The sequence below is a fragment of the Ursus maritimus genome, unplaced genomic scaffold (assembly GCF_017311325.1).
Source record: "Ursus maritimus isolate PB19 unplaced genomic scaffold, ASM1731132v1 scaffold_15, whole genome shotgun sequence".
Classification (NCBI taxonomy): Eukaryota; Metazoa; Chordata; class Mammalia; order Carnivora; family Ursidae; genus Ursus; species Ursus maritimus.
Genome location: NW_024423897.1, coordinates 31,382,140 through 31,402,988, shown reverse-complemented (window position 1 = coordinate 31,402,988; position 20,849 = coordinate 31,382,140). Strand labels below are relative to the sequence as shown.

Here is a 20,849-nt window from a genome sequence, read left to right as displayed (position 1 = left end):
TACTGCAATCAATCTTCACCCTTCTTCACCCACCAATCAGAAATGACACGTCTGCTCGGCGGAACGGCAGCGTGCCATCTTTTCCGCTAGTTGATCCGCCACGGAGACACGGCACGTGCCAGGCATTAGTACAGAACACAGAAGGCACAGTTCCCAAAGCTCGCCTCTTCTAACACAGGTCTTAGGATAGCACTCTGGGAGGTAATTTTCAATATGACCATACCTTACAATTAAGAGCATTTTTTTTTTAAAGGGACTGATAAAACACCATATTCCTGATAACGGTCACGGCTGCAGGGGATGCAGGCGGATGAGGAGTATGAGCAATCTTCTCATTCTTACCTCAGGTGGGTTCACAGGTGTTCAATATATTATTATGCTTCATAACGCACATCGGCTACATGTATACAATATTTGCATGCATCAAGTATCGTGTAAGCAATTCTTTCATACGCAAATATGTACATATATCATAATGTGAATATTATAAAAATAACTTTATTCAAGTTGTGATAATAAATATACAAAATGTTTTAACTAAAAGCTGAAATTAGCTAAAATAGAAGAGGCTCTGTATAAACCGTGCTATCCTCTAACACCAGCCACGGCACAACCCTGACGAAACCAGCTGGGCTATTTCCGTCTCAGGCAGCCTCAACAGCCTTTGGTGGCTGAGTCAGACGACCTTTTCTGACAGAGCAGGCATGCCAGGCTGCTTGCAGGAGACAAAAGCTCAACAGTCTCCTGAGTGAAGCACTCCAACCCCTCCCCCTGGGTTTTCTGTTATAAGTCGCTTTTAAAAAAATGCAGAAACAGGTCACTTCCAAGAAAAACCCAAGGTAGTGGGATAGGCCCCAGAAGACCGGCAGAGGGGCTCACCGGGAATTGAGGGGATAAGAAGACCCCTCCAAAAGCTAAATGAGTTCCCTTAGGAAGACAGGACAGTCCTCACTTCTCATTAAACACACAGAATGCAACGCCAAGAGTCATTCCCTGGCTGGTTTTGCACTTAAACTTGTGAAGTTTATCAGGGAAGATGCCTGCACCCACTCAAAGAGAAGCAGGTCCAGAAATATCACTGTCCAGACCAAAAAGAGAAACATCTTTCTGGCATTTGTGCCAATACGTGCACCCACCTGTACTATTTTTCCCAGTAGCCACCCAGTTCCTTAAGGGGATGATGGCGGGAGGGGCGGGGTGGGGCGCAGGACAGCCTGCATTCACTGTATCACAACTTTGTGGTGAAGTATGCAAGTGTCTGCAGGTTTTAAGAAATATGAATGCAATATTCACACTTATTTTATTAAAGGGGAAAACAGACACACTGGCTCACCTCATTGGCTTTATACAACTCGCACGCTAATGGAGAACACATCTGAAAGGGGAAACTCTTCTGGAAAGCAGGAAAAGTTCCCTTTTAGAGAAACTGAAAATAACTCATATTGAGGGTGAATTTGATACTCTCCTTAATTCAAGATAAACACCCTGGTTTACTTCTTGCAGAAAACGTTTACTGTAAATTAATTAGAGAAGAAACTACAAACAAAAAAAGCAAGAGGCAACTCTATGTTCCTTTGCCACTCTGCTTCTAAGGCCCAAAATAATTCTGAGATGCCTAGGGGAACCATCTTTAATATTATATTTATAGTTCTGCCCTGCTTAAAACTCAAAGTACAGGACGTAAATGCGGCAAAAGGCTGCAAAGGCGCTGCACCATGGAGCGGCACGGAGCTTTGGGAGGCAGGCTTGAACCCACGCTCTGCTTCAGAAAAGCCCACTAGTTCCTCCTCTATGAGGGAAAGGAGATGAGCTAAGAGTTCTCAAAAATATTTTTTGACCGTCTGAAGGTACTAGAGCAGACATTCAATCACCACATTTAGGGAAATTTGTGAGGAGCTGCGAGGTTCAAAGAGGCTACAAGGTAGAATGAACTGAGGTGAAGGCTGAATGGACCCATCACAGAGCTACTGATCACAGGGTGAGGCTTTTCTCAAAGCCAGCTCCAAGGTATGTGGTCGTGGAGGAGAAAAAGACCATGATCAGAATAACTGGCAAGAAAGAACAGGAGAGAGAAATAAATTAGCCAACAAGCTCTCGGCTTGATTCTAATAGTTATCATTGAAATGGACGACTTCCAGAGACTCAGTATCTTTCAAAAGTTTGAAAAATCATCCATTTATGATGATTTGAGAGTATTTTATAAAATAATGGAAAAGAGCAGACACCTGGAATCCATCTATGGTTCTGTCCTGGGTCTACTAGCTGTATGACATCAGGTCATATATTTAAACCTCTGTATTTTAAAGTCCTCGTCTGTAAAATAAGGATACTGGTTCCAACCTTATAAGACTATTATGAAGATGACAAAAAGAATATGCACATAAAGTATATAGCAGTGACTAATACATAATAAATACTTGATTAACAGTAGCTATTATTATTGTTAATAACTAACAGGCAGGAGAAAATGTGGGTGATTTATGATCTCTGAAGATTCCTGTTTAATACCACACTGCAGAGACCCACTCATAATCACCCACGCCACTAGGATCACCACCAAATAAAGCAGGACAGGAATAGAAGAGAATTACAGAATCCAGGAGGTCCGTGCAGGTAACAGAGTGCACAGAACATAGCAAAGAAGAGGATCTGGAGGTCCAGAGTACTCACCAGACTCAGAATAATACAAAAGTCACAAAGTCAAAATGAACTTTTCATATACCATCCCCAATTCCAAATGATTTTCGTCTTTTAAGAGAACACAGTTCTTATAACTCGACTTACAAGCATGTGGACCTCTCTTACTATCGAGCTTATGATAATCCATTATCTAAAAGCTGTTTTGCTTAGATTCCTGAGCTAGAATGACAAATTAGATTTCATCTGAATCATTATAACTAAGCTCTGTCCAATCAAACTTTTCACAGTGATGATGTTCTATATCTGTGTTGACACTATCATTGGCAGTAGTCGCTAACCATATGCAGCTACTGAAGAGAAAATGAATTTTTACCTTGTTTAATTTTAATTAATTTAAATTTTAAACGTCACACATGCCTCGTGGCCGCCATGTTGGACATTGTAGGTATAGTCAGTTGGGAGTGGCTGATGGAAGCACTGTATTGAAAAGGATCCCACAGTGAGTCTGCAACTAGCAGGAAAGAGTGCAGGGATGGATAGAGATGTCTGTTCTCAGACAAGGCGGGGCTAGCCTTTACCATACCTACAGGCTCGGTTAAAGGAATTGATCTCCCTATCCCATATGCCAAAAAAACCTCCTCTCTTTTCTAGTATCTACCATGATTCTCAGACAGAAGAAGAAGACGAAGAAGAAGAAAAGAACTTCAGCCAGGACAATGCATAATGCCCCTGGTATTCAGAGAAGGAATATTAGTTCCAGGAAGTGTTACAGAAGCACATAAAATCAACGGGGTTAAACTACCAATTATTTTAAGCTAGGTTACAGGGGTTTTTTCAGTGATGTTGTGCATATGTGCCATGGACAGGTCATTAAGATGATTCAATAAATTTTAAAAAACCCAGATTACACAATGAGAGTAAACCACATTGTCCACTTTGAATGCAGAGAATATACTAAAGCCATTGCAAAAGAAACCACCATGCCTGGGTTGAAAATTACCACATCCTCCAGGACTTTAAAAATAACACACTTCACTTTCCAAGAGAGGAACAGAATTCTAACATTTGATTTTTCAAAAATACCACTGTACTGCCTCCATGAAATACCATCTTGGCCAAATGTATGCAGGAGTCCAAAGAGGCCACATACGACACTACCATCATGAGAAAACCACGAATGTATATTCCCATTTCCAGATCCTACGATGGGTTCCTATAAGGTTCTCCCAAAGAAAATCTGTCTCAAACTTTCATGAAAATTTGGTTCCAGGGTGATTCGCAAAACCTCAAGTTAAGAATCATTTTGAAGTCTCCTTTCAGGTTCAAATACATATAAACAAAATGGCAGGGTTTGGGTGTAAGCCACCTATTTTTATTTTTTCTTTTCTTTTATTTATTTTTTTAAAAGATTTTATTTATTTATTTGACAGAGAGAGAGGCAGCCAGTGAGAGAGGGAACACAAGCAGGGGGAGTGGGAGAGGAAGAAGCGGAGGAGCCTGATGTGGGATTCCCAGCGGAGGAGCCTGATGTGGGATTCGATCCCAGGACTCTGGGATCACGCCCTGGGCCGAAGGCAGACGCTTAATGACGGAGCCACCCAGGCGCCCCTAAGCCACCTATTTTAGTCTCTAGATAAAAATCTCTAGAGAGACTCTAGAATTAGTCAAGTCTCTCCCACACCATGAGATGTCCAAAGAAGAGTCAGCTAGTTCCTTAATTCAACTGCTCCAAAGAGAACCACATCAAAGCAATTACTTGTACTACCCTCCTTCTTCCTTAAAGAATTCACAGTGTCAAACACAGTATAATGATATAACTTACTATTTTTCTAGGATTCTGTATGTAAAAATGAATCTTGCAATTTTACCCAAGGAGGTCTATTTTATTCAAAGGACTGTTATAAGCCAGCCAGTCTCACAGCTTGATCCCAAAAAGAACATTCTAGTGAGGCCCTAGCCAACCAGAAAGCTAATGTTACAGTAAAATTTCAACTATTACATATTTATTTTTTAAAAGATTTTATTTATTTGCCAGAGAGAGAGAGTAAGCGTATGGCAGGCAGAGGGAGAAACAGGCTCCCCATTGAGCAAGGAGCCCAATGTGGGCCTCAATGCCAGGACCCTGGGATCATGACCTGAGCTGAAGGCAGACGCTTAACCCACTAAGCCACCCAGGTGCCCTCAACTAATACATATTTAAATAGAATCATTCGATATCCAAAATTTAAAAGCGGTCATTGTTTATCCTTCAGAAAACAAATGAACTGTCGTACATTTTCTGAACTAATACATACCAGCAAGTTTATAAAGCAACCTCTGGAAAGCAGAAATAACCTCTTCTCTTACCTCTACCACCGTGGTTTCTGCAGCTTTGCACATCGGCAAATTGAAATTTCTTGCACTCTTCCTATATTAGGAGTGGGAGAAAGTGGGAAAAGAAGACCAAAAATAAGAAGCATTTCTCTCAGCTTTAATTATAGATTTAAATAATTTCTTTAAATTAAACATCTGTAACTCTTTTAAAAAAGAATGTATCATGTTTTCCATAAGTGTTAAAACAATTTTATAAATAAAAACAATGGCCGCTTCACTCGATTACAAGTTTTACGGAGCTGAAGTAAAGAGGGCCTACTTTTCATGTTCAACATGCAGATCACATACAGAAAGATAAGACAGATACTAATAAATCTACTCTATTTAAAACTAATTTGCCTAAATCTTTTAACTGGGATGCCACTTTGTTTCTACAGTTATATATTTCACTAAACTTACTCTTGTTAAAATATTAAGAAAAGTAGAAGTACTTTATATGAGAAGGTATAGTAATTATATTCTCTATTGAAGAAAGACCTATCGCTGAAATAAAATGAAACATTCATTGGTAATGTGTGATTCATCTATAAAGATCATTCCAGGGGACCAATTTCTAATGAAATTTTTTGAAGTACAGCACATTAGACCCCGAGGTGTAAAAATTTCCAGAAAGTGCCAATTTTGCTGATGGTTTTGCACTCAAGTTCTTAAATTAATGCATCACCACCATCCATAAAAATTTTAATATATTTTTTTGTTTCTGAGGGTGTAAGTTGATTTAAAAAAACCCTTATTTGATAAAGGGAAATGGGTTACATCTCTCATTTACTAGCGCTTTTAGGCCACCACCGTTTATCTCGCTTAGATTCAAGGATAAATATAAAGACAGGTGTGTCCCTGAGAGGGAAGTCCTTGGGTACTTTCCCAAGTTGATAAGCTGGATTCCACCAGACGTCCAGCATGTCCATCATCGAAAACTCCAAGGGCAGCATGGCCAAAGGCAAATGTGTGCAGGGCTGTCCTAACAAGGGCCTAGATAGACCTTTTACCAGTTGTCCCACTAACAGTGAAGGTCATCCTAGAAGTCAGGATCCTAAGGATCTAAGTCACTTGACCATTGCTGAAGAGCAGTCTCATCCCCATCAATAACCGCAGGCATAAGTCAATGCTGAGAACAGCCCTTGTGCAAGTCTTTAGATATTACAGCGAGGCAATGAAACACACGATAAACTCATGGAAATAGTTTAAATAATTCATTTCCATTTGCGTCTATACAATTCCATTAATCTTTTTTAAAATGCAACTCAACTTTGCAAACATTATACCAAGATGTCAGATAAGGTAGACATGGTGCAAAATGTGTAACTGCCAAGATCAGGTACAATCAAAAACTGGTTGAATTAAAGAAATCAAATCTAGCATTAATATCATATAAGATCTTCAAAAATGAACAAAAACAACATGAGGATAGTCACTGAGAATTTAACTGTGATCTCACCAAAGGTGCATTTGGTAAAGATAAAAATTATTACTAAAACAGTAAGTGACCATATTACAAGAAAGAAAACTATTTCTGTAACCTAACAGATTTAAAGACGTGTATGTATATATTCAAAAATGGTACAATTTTCAAAACAACCATATAATGTATAAATCCAAGATACTAAATACTTGGTATTTAGTATGCTCAGGGTAATCAAAAGATTTTGAAATCTGTTACGGCTTTCGCTTAGTATCTGTGGCTATCCAAATAACAAGAATGAAAGTTTAGCATTATCAAGATAATCAACTTTTCAGACAGAACCTACGTAAGTATTTCCTAGCAGACACCAACAGGACTGGAAAAGAACTGACCTAAGTGGTTGTTAGCAAGCTCTTTCCAGAATACCAAAATAATTTGGGCATTTTAAGACAATGGATATTAATAACAATATAAAAATTAAATATAATTGTGTGCTTTTCTCACATTTGCTAAGTATGTCTCAACATTGTAACTTGTCCTGCCAACTAAAATACACATGGAAAAAGTTTGTATATGACTATATACAAGGGTATATGGATTCAAAATAGCTACCAAGTGGCACGCTGTGAGCACCACCCAATCAGAACAGATTCCCCCGAGTACACCACATCAGCAAGACCCCACAGCAGCAGCCTTGCACACATATACACACACAGAACTGTGGGCTTGTTGGACTGTAAGCCACTTTTTAAATGAATTTTTAAACACCAAACACATCAAGATATCCATTTTGTAATCATGATTTAGGAAATGTAAAGTTGCTGACATGCACTTCACTAATATTTTTTTAAAAAACTATCATACTACCTGAAAATCACGTTTCCTGCTTGGTCTGCCTTCCAGGCTTTCACCAAAGCAAAATCTCCTGTAATTGCTTCCTCCAAAATAAAATGCTGACCGTTAAACTCCCTCACCTGCAGGAGACAAAGAGGGCACTGTCAGGTATGTGCTCTGATAGGAGCAGAGAATAAGGATACAAGCCTGGTCGAGGAAGGTGTCTCAGAGGGAGAACAATCTAAACGGACATCTCAAGGGTGAGTAGTGGTAGGAAACTAGGATTTAGTCAAAGTGTTGGAGGGGGAAGCGAGGGAACAGCATGTGCAAAGACTCAGCAGCAAGAGAGAGTTTGGCAAACTTGAGGAACTGAAAGTTCCATATGCTTAAGGCATAGACTGTATGTTAGCACTCTTTTTATTATTTGTGTGCATAAGTTATATATATAGAACATGAAAAACAGCCCATCTTTCCCTCCACCCCGGGGTGGGGGGGGGACAAAACTACATAAGCTGCATAAAATGGCCAATGTATTTCGTACATAGTTATAAAAATCCATTCATCTCTAATTAATCTATAACCATCTGTTGAAATTTTAATTGGAATTCCTAGAATTTGCAGATGAAACTAGAAAACTGACATGCCATAGCTTTCCACCTGTGAGCATAATATATGCCTATGTTTTCCGAAGTCTTCTTTTCCCTCTTCGAACTGCTCTTGATTTTTCTCCAAAAAAGCTTTGTGTATGTTTCTTAGGTTTACTCATAGGTACTTCGTGGTTTTTTAGGCTACTACGTGTATCCTATGTTCTTCTATTACACCTCCTCTCTGTCATTACTGGTCTAATGGAGTGCTATTGATTTTTGTATGTGTCCTGTCTTTTTTTTTTTTTTTTAAAGATTTTATTTATTTATTTATCTGACAGAGACAGCCAGCGACAGAGGGAACACAGCAGAGGGAGTGGGAGAGGGAGAAGCAGGCTCCTAGCAGAGGAGCCTGATGTGGGGCTCAATCCCAGAACGCTGGGATCACGCCCTGAGCCGAAGGCAGACGCCCCGTATCCTGCCTTTTAATTCCACTACAGATGGAGTGGGGAGAAGGGAGAAGAAGCATAAAGTAAAACTACGCTGTGGCATTTCGTTCCTTTTTTTTCTTCTTGGGGATTTAGCTCTGGGAATTGAAACAAAGAAGAGAGAAAAGAACATCCGTGCTGTATTCCATCCCACACAGGACTGGAACCGTAGGAAGGTAGAACTCCATTCTCGATCAAACACCACCCTCTAGTGGACAAACTGCCCGCGTAGTACAGAAAGCTGCAGGACAAAGTTCGGTACATTTACTTTTCTTTATGGCTTAAAGCAGAAATCCCTTCTTAAAGAACAGCTTCTTTAAAGCCCTTATCCCACCTTCCTGCTAGAGAGTATTAATGAATTCAGGGGATCACTGAAGAAGGAGGGTCTTACTACTGTGAAACTTACACAAATCACATGAAAGATATTTATAAACTGTACATCAATACATCACTTTTTAAAGAGTTTTATGTAGTTCAAAGTCATTACTGTAAACACCAATGATGACAGATGAGTTATGTTGCATACAGATCTAGAAAACTACATGCAAATCTACATATATGCTAATCCAAGGCAATGTGAAAAAATTGACTTTTCTTCTCTATTCCAATTATATAATTTCCTGATGGGCCTACAAACCAGCAGCTGCTGATGCTAGCCATTCTAAAGTTTTAAACCAGGGAAGGGATGAGTTTGGCCATACTAGCTCTTACACTCACTTGAAAGAGTTGTGCTTCCTGGTCACCACTTCCTCTTTTTCAGTCCTCTCTTGAATCCACTCCAAATTTCTACTGTTCCAGAAAAATCCTCTCTTCCAGAAAAATCATTCTTTAAGGTCACCAATGACCTCCATGTTTCTAAATCCAATGCTCAATGCCCTGTCCTGTTACCCCACCTCTTCTCACTCTGACACAACTGATCACTCCCTCCTTTGTAAAACTGCCCTTGTCTTTCAAGTTACCAGACTCCCCCTGGTTATCTCTTCACTTACTAAACACTTCCCCATTCTTCTTTGCTGCTTCTTTTCCTCTTCCCACCCTTCAGATGCAAAAGAGGTATTTTCTCTACCTGTACTCCAGCTCTAGACACTCAGCTAGTCCCACAGATTGAAATACTGTATGCTGAAGACGCCAAAGCTCCTATCCCAGCTCTAAACCCTCCCCTAACTGGAGAAGACTGAGCAACTTCTGTTGGAGCTAAACGACGTCTCAAGTGCACCCAGGCCCAAGCAAGGCTCTTTGATTACCCCCCATATTTGCCCATCTCAATAAGCAGCATGCTTGGTTCTTGCCATTCCTCACACCCCATAACCAATCCATTGGTGAATCCTGCTGGCTCTGCTAGCACCATATGTCCTGATTCCAACCATCTCCCATAAGCTCCACTGTTAACCACCTCAGTCTAAACCACAGCCACTCCCACCTGGATCGATACAACAGCTTCTTAATCTCTCTCATTTCTTCTGCTCTTAGAACCCTACCAAAAAACTCTCCACCCGGCAGCCACAGCGATTCTTCCAAAATGTAACTCCAATCACATCACTCTCCCACGTCTGAGCTCTCTGTGCTGTCCTCTCACCACTCAGTAAAACCCAAAATCATGTGATCTGGTTCATGCCTCCCTTCAGCCTCCCATCCTACTATTCTCTGCCTCGTTTACTCTGTTCCAGTCTCACAGCCCTGTGGTTTCACAAATAGGGCTAGCCTGCCTCAGGACCGTGTCCTTCCCCTTCCTTCTGACCAGAGCACAACCCTATAATCTTTGCCCACTCATTCTCCTGTTTTATTCTAATCTCTAACAACTGTCACTTCCTCAGAGAGGCTTCCCCTGACCCAATCTGGAACACCCCTTCCCTGGCCAGTGACCATTCTCTCTACCCTTATGCTACTCAATTTTTCTTCATGGCACTTTCATTATTAAGTCATTCCTTGTCAGTTCCTCCACTAGCAGGGGGACTTGGTCTAGATCATCCCCTTTTCTACCACACTTGGGCCAGTACCTGGCAAATACCACTGAATTAAGAAATTTACTTACCTCCTCTTCCTACCATAAGTAGGGGAAATAAAGAGCCAACAGGAATCATTTCAAGAAATTATTTGTCAATTATTTGTCAAGAAATTATTTGTCCGAGGTAATTCAGATGAAAGTTTAAAACTACGAGATTTGTATACCTGACTCCAGGTAAAAATGAACCCAGGCATTCAGGACAGACTCCAGCCTATCCTGTGTTTTCCCAGGGCAAGTTAATGCTCTAGCTTCTAGCAAACTCTCAAAGTATTAACCCAATTTTTCTGGGCATCATTATCTGTATCACTAAGATCCATTTTAATAATTAAGCTCCTGTCTTATTGTGTCAAAAACTTTTTAAACCTAATTAGGCAGTAAAGAAAGAAGTAAGATAGAATATTAAAAAATGTTAATCAAAGCTTTGAGTCAATATAGGTCATTTTAAGCAGAAAGGCGAAGCTCCAGATGGAGGACACTGCTAGAGACAAACACTGAACAGCAAGGGGCATGTTCTATCTTCTATCTTCTCTCAAAACACTGAGATGCAGAACTAACATCCCTATAAGCAAAAAAAAAAAAAAAAAAAAAAAAATTTTATTAAAATTGCTATAGGCAAGTGTGGTAAGGGATCCCTCAATTTACTAGGCTGTCATTTCCTTAGAGCTAAGCTCAGCATTTCTGCAGCCTGTGTTAACGCCCTCAAGCCACATGGCCAGGGAGAAGGGAGAGGGACTAAAAATGCAGTAATGGAATACTGGCCTGTGAAATTTTTACAAATGGCTCAAATCTGAGTGTCTCGAATATCTATATGTAGAGTTCTATCCTTTCCTAATATGTGAGTGAAGTTACCTAGTATAAAGGCACTCCATCCCATCCAGCACTTTAAATAAAACTAAATTATTCAGTCAGCTCAAGTATGTCCAGTGCACAAAATAAAGGATAAAGGAGAGAGGATGAACACTCTATCTTATTATGTAATTACAACTGTCCCCTCCTTTTCAAAACTGTAGACAAACTTGTGATGTCCTTGGCTTTTTTTCCTCCTTCATCCACATCCAGAAGAGGCTTGAGAATGACAAGTTTAATACGATATATGTCATACACCTACTCTCTTTTCCACATGAGCATGATCAGAAGTTACAAATGCTCCTACATCTGTTAAAACCTACCACAAAACTAATCTTGACTCACATATCTTATATACATTACTGTTTCTTTTCTTCTCATTTATTTACTCTGGTTTCTCTATGTGATTTTAATTATTGACAGATGCTCAGTTTTAGCTAGAAATTTTACCTAGCATACACCGTAAATGAAGGACAGTGTCTCTTCTCACACAGAGCAGAATTTATCTTACCTACTCTCTGAGTCCACCTGGAATCCTACACTGAAAGAGCTATCCCAGTGGTACTGGATGAGAGCACTTCTTACCTCTCTTGGCTTACTGGCAATGGCAATGCTGCCATCTTTGTTGTATTTGATCGGTGCCCCTCCTTGCTGCACCAGGGTCCCGTACCCGGTGCTGGTGTAAAATGCAGGAACTCCGGCCCCACCTGCACGAATTCGCTCTGCAAGCGTGCCCTACAAGTGAGCAACCAACACACCATAAGAAGTTCATTAAGCACACTTCTGTATATGGACACAGAAACATTTACAGACACGGCTCCTCTCTCAAGAGGTTTATCATTCTAAACAGTACCTTGAACTGTATATCGCTGTATTTTGCTAACACTATATGCTAGATTAATTGAAAACAAGTATTGCCCCTCTAGACAACAATCTCTCGATTCTTAATCCACATTCAAATGTAACTGCTTCTTTGTATCATCGTGCTCTCAGCTTTCTGGTCTCTCCCTGCTCTCCTGACATCATATTCTCCATCAGTCTATTTGTAATATTTTAAAATCAATTTTCAAACCTGAAGTATGTCACTTTAACTACATATATTTTTAAAAAGTATTTGAATTTTGTGTTTTACTGTGTGCCCTATGTAGGATAGCCTGAAGCTTACCATGAAGAACAATGCCATTATTATATAATAATACTATGTTCCTTTACTTAGAGTTTATTCTAAAATATTCTTATAAGCATTTTTTTTTAAGATTTTATTTATTTATTCGACAGAGACAGAGACAGCCAGCGAGAGAGGGAATACAAGCAGGGGGAGTGGGAGAGGAAGAAGCAGGCTCATAGCAGAGGAGCCTGATGTGGGGCTTGATCCCATAATGCCGGGATCACGCCCTGAACCGAAGGCAGACGCTTAACCGCTGTGCCACCCAGGCGCCCCTCTTATAAGCATTTTATCTACATTATCTAACTAAGGAAAAACCCAAAGTTAGGCAGAGTACAACATACAGTTAATTTGGTTTTTAAAAGCTAAGAGTACTTCAAATTTTATCTCAGAGTAGAAACAACTGTATGCGAAGCTTCTTTGTATCTTCTTTTGATCATCTTTGTCCCCTTCCTAGGTACCAGTGGTTCAAACCTGCTTTCCCGCCCAGTTTCCCCATAGAGGAATAACTCTGGCCCTGAATATTTCCGAACACCCACCCTAACCCTGAAACCTATCGTTACAGTCTAGCTACATCATATTCATACTACATAACTGCCCGGTCAATCAGTAGTAAAAACTAGTTTAGGGATTAATAATATTACATCAGAATTATCTCAACCTGAAAACAATTTTCTACCTTGACTGAGTTCTTTAAATTCTAAACTCAAAGCAGGAACTAAAAGTTGGGACTTCAGACACAGAGTCATTGAAGCAGGTGGGATAATCTGGGGAAGGCAGGATCTGAGGCATAACTGACAATCTTCCAGGTAACAGTTTCTCTATTCTACCTACTAGACAGATAACTCCATTTTGTACTGTATTTTAAGTTGATAACAGTCACAAGATTAAATCATCAGAACAACCACAATAACACTCCCTACTATAAAATATTTTTTATGTCTACCCTCCTTGAATACTTTATTCCTGCTCTCTGTCCAAGTGGGCAAGGACCTAAAAGTGGACAATTTCTACAGACAGGCTCTTTGCAACCCCCCTACATCCAAACCTCAAAGGGAGCCCTAATCCCTACCACTTCATCAACACTTCTCTGGCTCACAGGCTGCAAAACAAGTTGCCAGAGCCAATGTTTATTTACCTGCCACTAAGTCAGGGAGAGAGACACTGACCTCTTTCAGCTTAAAGAAGGAATATAAAAGAAATACTAAGGAACTCCCAGCGTATATGCCCTCGGACAAAAGAAGGGATAATGCAAAAGATAACAGAAGTAATTGAAAGGTTAATTTTCAAGGCCTTGCTCCACAACCCAAAGGAAAAGGTATCTCAATCTACAATGTGAAAAGGAAAAGTTATGCAACGGACTGAATGGTGTCCCCCACCAAATTCGTATGTTGAAGTCCTAACCCCCAACGTGACTCTACTTGGAGACAGGGCCTTTATGGAAGTCATTAAGGCTCAATGAGGTCATAAGGGTAGGGCTGTGATCCAGTAGGATTAGTGTCCTTATAATAAGAAAGCCCAGAGTCCTTGCACGTGTGCACCCTCTTTCTCTCTCCCTCCCCCTCCTCCCCTCCACTAAGAATCACATCAGCCTATACCTTGATCCTCCCTGTAGCCAGAACAACGAGAAATCACTTCCTCTTGTCCGAGCCACCGAGTCTGTGGTATTTTGTTATAGCAGCACGAGTAGACTAAGGATACCTTTTGTTACTTTCAAAAAACTTTAAATGAAAACCAGATAAATACCAGGCACAGTGCAAGGCTTATGACAAGCAGAGGTGCCAAGACTGTGGGGCGATCGGGTGTGACGTGAGTCATGCTGGGAAGCCTCAGGGAGAACAGTTCTCCCTTGCATGCTCTCTCTAGACAAGCATACACTGGGGGCTCATTATTGATTTTTAAAATGTTGCTATTTCACATTACTACCAATTTAGTGAAGTGGTAATAATAATTCTGTTGACAAAAATAAAGCAGAGTGGTGGGTTCAATTTCAGTGATGAAGGCAGACGATGCCAAATTAGAAGACGAACGCATATAATCTGTAGACCCAAACAGCGTCAAAGAGTTTCCTTTTGTTTACCAAAACGGCTTCAAAAAGTTTCCTCTACGACAAACTCTTTAGCCTGTTAAGACATAGTGTATGAAATGAACGGAAACTTGCTAGATTTAATTGCGGTAATCACTTGCTTGGTAAGGAACATCAATTCCCTGGAGACCTGGGCTCGGATTCCAGCACTTACTGTGTGACAGTTTTACGCTCCAGGGACTTCACTTTCCTGATGTCTCAGCAAGACCATGGTACTCACACATTTTTAATTCTCCGATTCATAGGAATGCACTCTCAGGACAATCCCCAGGCATTTCAGCAAGTCCTACAGCATGCTGCCGGCACCACATACCATGGTGCCAAACTTAAAAATTTATCCTGTAGCCTAGATATTTTTTTTTACTAGAAACACCTCCCTTTTTGGTGCACAGCAACAGAAGATACTAGTCTTCTAGCAATCAACAGGTGTGACCTACAAACAAATTCCCTCGGCCCGGCAAAACCACATCCTCTCTGCCTTACCTCTCTTGCCAAAGAAAATTCCTAGAGGGGAAAAAGGTAAATTTTAAACTAAGTTACTACTGTAAAAGAGGAGCAGGGAAATTTCTTACCTGAGGTGTCAACTCTACTTCTAATTCACCACTTAAGAACTGTCGTTCAAATTCTGCATTTTCTCCCACGTATGAAGAGACCATGCGTTTTATCTGCTTGGATCGAAGTAAAAGGCCCAGGCCAAAGTTGTCAACCCTAGAAGAAAAATGCAAGCAACTTGCTATCAAAGGAACATCAGATAAAACTAATATCCCTGACTTCTGAAAATACAAAGTATTATTAATTTAAAAGAATCATCTCTACTGGGAATTTAACCCATATTCTTTCAAAGTCTCCCACCACACAAAGAGCCTTGCAGGGTGGCTATTCTTTTCTTATTTTACAGCTGAGGAAACTAAAGTTCAAAACCTTTCAGTGATTTCTGCCAACAGATATCTTGGGTAGGAAATGACGTAGCCAGTATTCAAACCTGCACCAATCCTACAAGTCTGCCCTGCACCTTTCACTCTTTCCACTGCTCCCAAGTGATACTAGGGTAGAAGACCGACAGACTGGGTCTTGCCCCATGCTCTGAAGGCATTATGTAAATGCAAAGGCAATGCCACTCTCCTAACCCGCACTGGCTCCAAATAGAGAAATTCATTCTGTCCTAAAAAGTGAACATGCATTCTCATATTTAAAAGAGAGAAGACAGAGGGGTTAAGATGGCGGAGGAGTAGGGGACCCCTTTTTCAGCTGGTCCCCTGAGTTGAGTTGGATAGGCACCAGACCAGCCTGAACATCCACGGAATCAGCCTGAGATGCAGGAAGATACATCTGGATCTCTACAAATGAACATCTCCAGCGCTGAGTATTGAGGTACGAAGCGGGGAGCCGGGAAACCGCGCACAGATATCAGAAGATAAACAGAAGGGGGAGGGAGCCGCCGCGTTCGGGCGCCGGGAAGCGGTAGCCACCTGCACGGGGGAGCAGACGGTCTCGCAGACTGGCACCTTCGAGAAAACAGACTGAGCACGTGCCAGTGAGCCGGGAGCACATGCCACCAGACTTCTCACGGATCTCTGGAACTCCGGTGTGCTCAATGGAAACAGACTGAGACCCGGAGCTCTGGGAGCAGGCGGGGGCAGCTGGCGGTGTTAGAAACACAAAGGACAGAGATGCGCTGGCCCTGGAAGTGAGGGCTGGGACGCCGGGTGTGGAGCGCACATCCGGGACGCTGCAGGGTTGAGCAGCACCAACAGTAACAGAGTTAAAGTGGCCAGAATATCAGTGGAGAATGGGCTGCAATCCCTCTGTTCTGAGACAGAGGCTGAGATTCGGCCACTGCTGCTCTGACTCTCAGAAGAGGCACAGCAAACTGCCAGGGAAAGCTGCCAGAGAACAAAAGCCTGGAAATACTGGCTCACAGGGTGCCCATCCCCATCCCCCTCGCAGGGGACATGGAGACTCTACCCAAACAGGGTTGCCTGAGTATCGGCGCGGCAGGCCCCTCCCCCAGAAGGCAGAAGGCAGGCTGAAAAATCAAGAAGCCCACAACCCGGGCGCCTGGGTGGCGCAGTCATTGAGCGCCTGTCTTCGGCTTAGGGCGTGATCCCAGCGTTCCGGAAAGGAGTCCCTCATCGGGCTCCTCCGCTGGGAGCCTGCTTCTTCCTCTCCCACTCCCCTGCTTCTGTTCCCTCTCTCGCTGGTTGGCTGCCACATAAATAAATAAATAAAATCTTTAAAGAAGAAGCCCACATCCCTAAGATCCCTATAAAACAAGGGGCACGGCCTGGGACCCAGTCAATAATTTGGGCTCTGGAAACCCCGCAACCTCTCTTCATCAGAATGACAAGAAGGAGAAGCCCCCCCCAGCAAAGAAAAGACAGTGAGTCTGTGGCCTCTGCCACAGAAATAATGGATATGGATGTAACCAAATTATCAGAAATGGAATTCAGAGTAACGATGGTCAAAATGATGAGTAGAATTGAAAAAACTATTAACGAAAAGGTTACTGAGAATATAGAATCCCTAAGGACAGAAATGAGAGCGAATCTGACAGAAATTAAAAATTCTATGAGCCAAATGCAGGCAAAACTAGAGGCTCTGACGGCCAGGGTCGCAGAAGCAGAGGAACGGGTTAGTGAATTGGAGGATGGGTTAATAGAGGAAAAAATGAAAATAGAAGATGGTCTTAAAAAAATCCACGCCCACGAATGTAGGTTACGGGAGATTACTGACTCAATGAAACGATCCAATGTTAGAATCATCGGCATCCCCGAGGGGGTGGAGAAAAACAGAGGTCTAGAAGAGATATTTGAACAAATTGTAGCTGAAAACTTCCCTAATCTAGCGAGGGAAACAAACATTCGTGTCCAAGAGGCAGAGAGGACCCCTCCCAAGCTCAACCACGACAAACCTACGCCACGTCACGTCACGGTGCAATTCGCAAATATTAGATGCAAGGATACAGTATTGAAAGCGGCCAGGGCAAAGAAATTTCTCACGTACCAAGGCAAAGGCATCAGAATTACGTCAGACCTGTCTACACAGACCTGGAATGAGAGAAAGGGTTGGGGGAGCATATTTAAAGCTCTTTCAGAGAAAAACATGCAGCCAAGGATCCTTTATCCAGCAAGGCTGTCATTCAGAATTGATGGAGAAATAAAGACATTTCAGAATCGCCAGTCACTAACCAATTTTGTAACCACGAAACCAGCCCTACAGGAGATATTACGGGGGGTTCTATAAAAGTAAAAAGGCCCCAAGAGTGATACAGAACAGAAAGTCACAGCCAATACAAACAAAGACTTTACTGGCAACATGGCATCATTAAAATCATATCTCTCAGTACTCAGTCTTAATGTAAATGGTTTGAACCATCCCATAAAACGCCACAGGGTTGCAGATTGGATAAAAAGAAATGACCCATCCATTTGCTGTCTACAAGAGACTCATTTCGAACCCAAAGATGCATTCAGACTGAGAGTAAGGGGATGGAGTACCATCTTTCACGCAAATGGACCTCAAAAGAAAGCTGGGGTAGCAATTCTCATATCAGATAAATTGGATTTTAAACTACAGACTATAGTTAGAGATGCAGAAGGGCACTATATTATTCTTAAGGGAAGTATTCAACAAGTGGATATGACAATTATAAATATATATGCCCCCAACAGGGGAGCAGCAAGATACACAAGCCAACTCTTAACCAGAATAAAGAGACATATAAATAAAAATACATTAATAGTAGGGGACCTCAACACTCCACTCTCAGAAATAGACAGAACACCCTGGCAAAAACTAAGCAAAGAATCAAAGGCTTTGAATGCCATACTCGACGAGTTGGACCTCATAGATATATATAGAACACTACACCCCAGAACCAAAGAATACTCATTCTATTCTAATGCCCATGGAACATTCTCAAGAATAGACCATGTTCTGGGACACAAAACAGGTCTCAACCGATACCAAAAGATTGAAATTATCCCCTGCATATTCTCAGACCACAACGCTCTGAAATTGGAACTCAACCACAAGGAAAAATTTGGAAGAAACTCAAACACTTGGAGACTAAGAACCATCCTGCTCAGGAATGACTCGATAAACCAGGAAATCAAAAATCAAATTAAACAATTTATGGAGACCAATGAGAATGAAAATACAACAGTCCAAAACCTATGGGATACTGCAAAGGCAGTCCTAAGGGGGAAATACATAGCCATCCAAGCCTCACTCAAAAGAATAGAAAAATCTAAAATGCAGTTTTTATATTCTCACCTCAAGAAGCTGGAACAGCAACAGAGGGACAGGCCTAATCCACGCACGAGGAAGCAGTTGACCAAAATTAGAGCTGAAATCAATCAAGCAGAAACCAGAAGTACAGTAGAGCAGATCAACAGGACTAGAAGCTGGTTCTTTGAGAGAATCAATAAAATTGACAGACCACTGGCAAGACTTATCCAAAAGAAAAGAGAAAGGACCCAGATTATTAAAATTATGAATGAAAAAGGAGAGGTCACGACGAACACCATTGAAATTGGAAGGATTATTAGAAATTTTTATCAACAGCTATATGCCAATAAACTAAGCAATCTGGAAGAGATGGAATCCTTCCTGGAAACCTATAAACTACCAAGATTGAAACCGGAAGAAATTGATTCCTTAAACAGGCCAATTAATTATGAAGAAATTGAGTCAGTGATAAACAACCTTCCAAATAACAAAACTCCAGGCCCGGACGGTTTTCCTGGGGAATTCTACCAAACATTCAAAGAAGAAATAATACCTATTCTCCTAAAGCTATTTCAAAAAATAGAAACAGAAGGAAAGCTACCAAACTCATTCTATGAGGCCAATATTACCTTGATCCCCAAACCAGGCAAAGACCCCCTCAAAAAGGAGAATTACAGACCGATTTCCCTAATGAATATGGACGCCAAAATCCTCAACAAGATACTTGCTAATAGAATCCAACAGTACATTAAAAGGATTATCCATCACGATCAAGTGGGATTCATACCTGGGATGCAAGCGTGGTTCAATATTCGCAAATCAATCAGCGTGATACATCATATCAACAAGAAAAGACTCAGGAACCATATGATCCTCTCAATCGATGCCGAAAAAGCATTTGACAAAATACAGCATCCTTTCCTGATTAAAACCCTTCAGAGTGTAGGAATAGAAGGTACATTTCTCAATCTCATAAAAGCCATCTATGAAAAGCCTACTGCAAATATTATTCTCAATGGGGAAAAGCTGGAAGCCTTTCCCTTAAGATCAGGAACTCGACAAGGATGCCCACTCTCGCCACTATTATTCAACATAGTACTAGAAGTCCTTGCAACAGCAATCAGACGACAAAAAGGGATCAAAGGTATTCAAATTGGCAAAGAAGAAGTCAAAATGTCTCTCTTTGCAGATGACATGATACTCTATATGGAAAACCCAAAAGAAGCCACTCCCAAACTATTAGAAGTTATAGAGCAATTCAGTAACGTGGCGGGATACAAAATCAATGCTCAGAAATCAGTTGCATTTCTATACACGAATAACGAGACCGAAGAAAGAGAAATTAGGGAATCCATCCCATTTACAATAGCACCAAAAACCATACGTTACCTTGGAATTAACTTAACCAGAGACGTAAAGGACCTATATTCTAGAAACTATAAATCACTCTTGAAAGACATTGAGGAAGACATAAAAAGATGGAAAGATATTCCATGCTCATGGATTGGAAGAATTAACATAGTTAAAATGTCCATGCTACCCAGAGCAATCTACACTTTCAATGCTATCCCGATCAAAATACCGAGGACATTTTTCAAAGAACTGGAACAAATAGTCCTTAAATTTGTATGGAAACAGAAAAGGCCCCGAATCTCCAAGGAACTGTTGAAAAGGAAAAACAAAGCTGGGGGCATCACAATGCCGGATTTCGAGCTGTACTACAAAGCTGTGATCACAAAGACAGCATGGTACTGGCACAAAAACAGACACATAGACCAATGGAACAGAATAGAGAGCCCAGAAATGGACCCTCGGCTCTTTGGGCAACTAATATTTGATAAAGCAGGAAAAAACATCCGGTGGGAAAAAGACAGTCTCTTCAATAAATGGTGCTGGGAAAATTGGACAGCTACATGCAAAAGAATGAAACTTGACCACTCTCTCACACCATACACAAAAATAAACTCCAAATGGATGAAAGACCTCGATGTGAGACAGGAATCCATCAAAATTCTAGAGGAGAACATAGGCAGCAACCTCTACGACATCGGCCAAAGCAACCTTTTTCATGACACATCCCCAAAGGCAAGAGAAACAAAAGATAAAATGAATTTATGGGACTTCATCAAGATTAAAAGTTTCTGCACAGCCAAGGAAACAGTCAGAAAAACTAAGAGGCAGCCCACGGAATGGGAG

The 20,849-nt window shown here is 41.2% G+C and overlaps 1 protein-coding gene across 1 annotated transcript in view; it reads right to left on the bottom strand.

Moving 5' to 3' along the window:
• OXCT1 (3-oxoacid CoA-transferase 1) overlaps positions 1 to 20,849 on the bottom strand; it is a 130,316-nt gene that overhangs the window by 89,625 nt on the left and 19,842 nt on the right. The window contains exons 4-7 of the mRNA XM_008692590.2: positions 14,996 to 15,131; positions 11,758 to 11,907; positions 7,283 to 7,389; positions 4,987 to 5,047 (exon numbers count right to left, since the gene is read on the bottom strand). Coding sequence (XP_008690812.1) covers positions 4,987 to 5,047; positions 7,283 to 7,389; positions 11,758 to 11,907; positions 14,996 to 15,131 — 454 coding nt within the window. The remainder of the gene's footprint in view (positions 1 to 4,986; positions 5,048 to 7,282; positions 7,390 to 11,757; positions 11,908 to 14,995; positions 15,132 to 20,849) is intronic.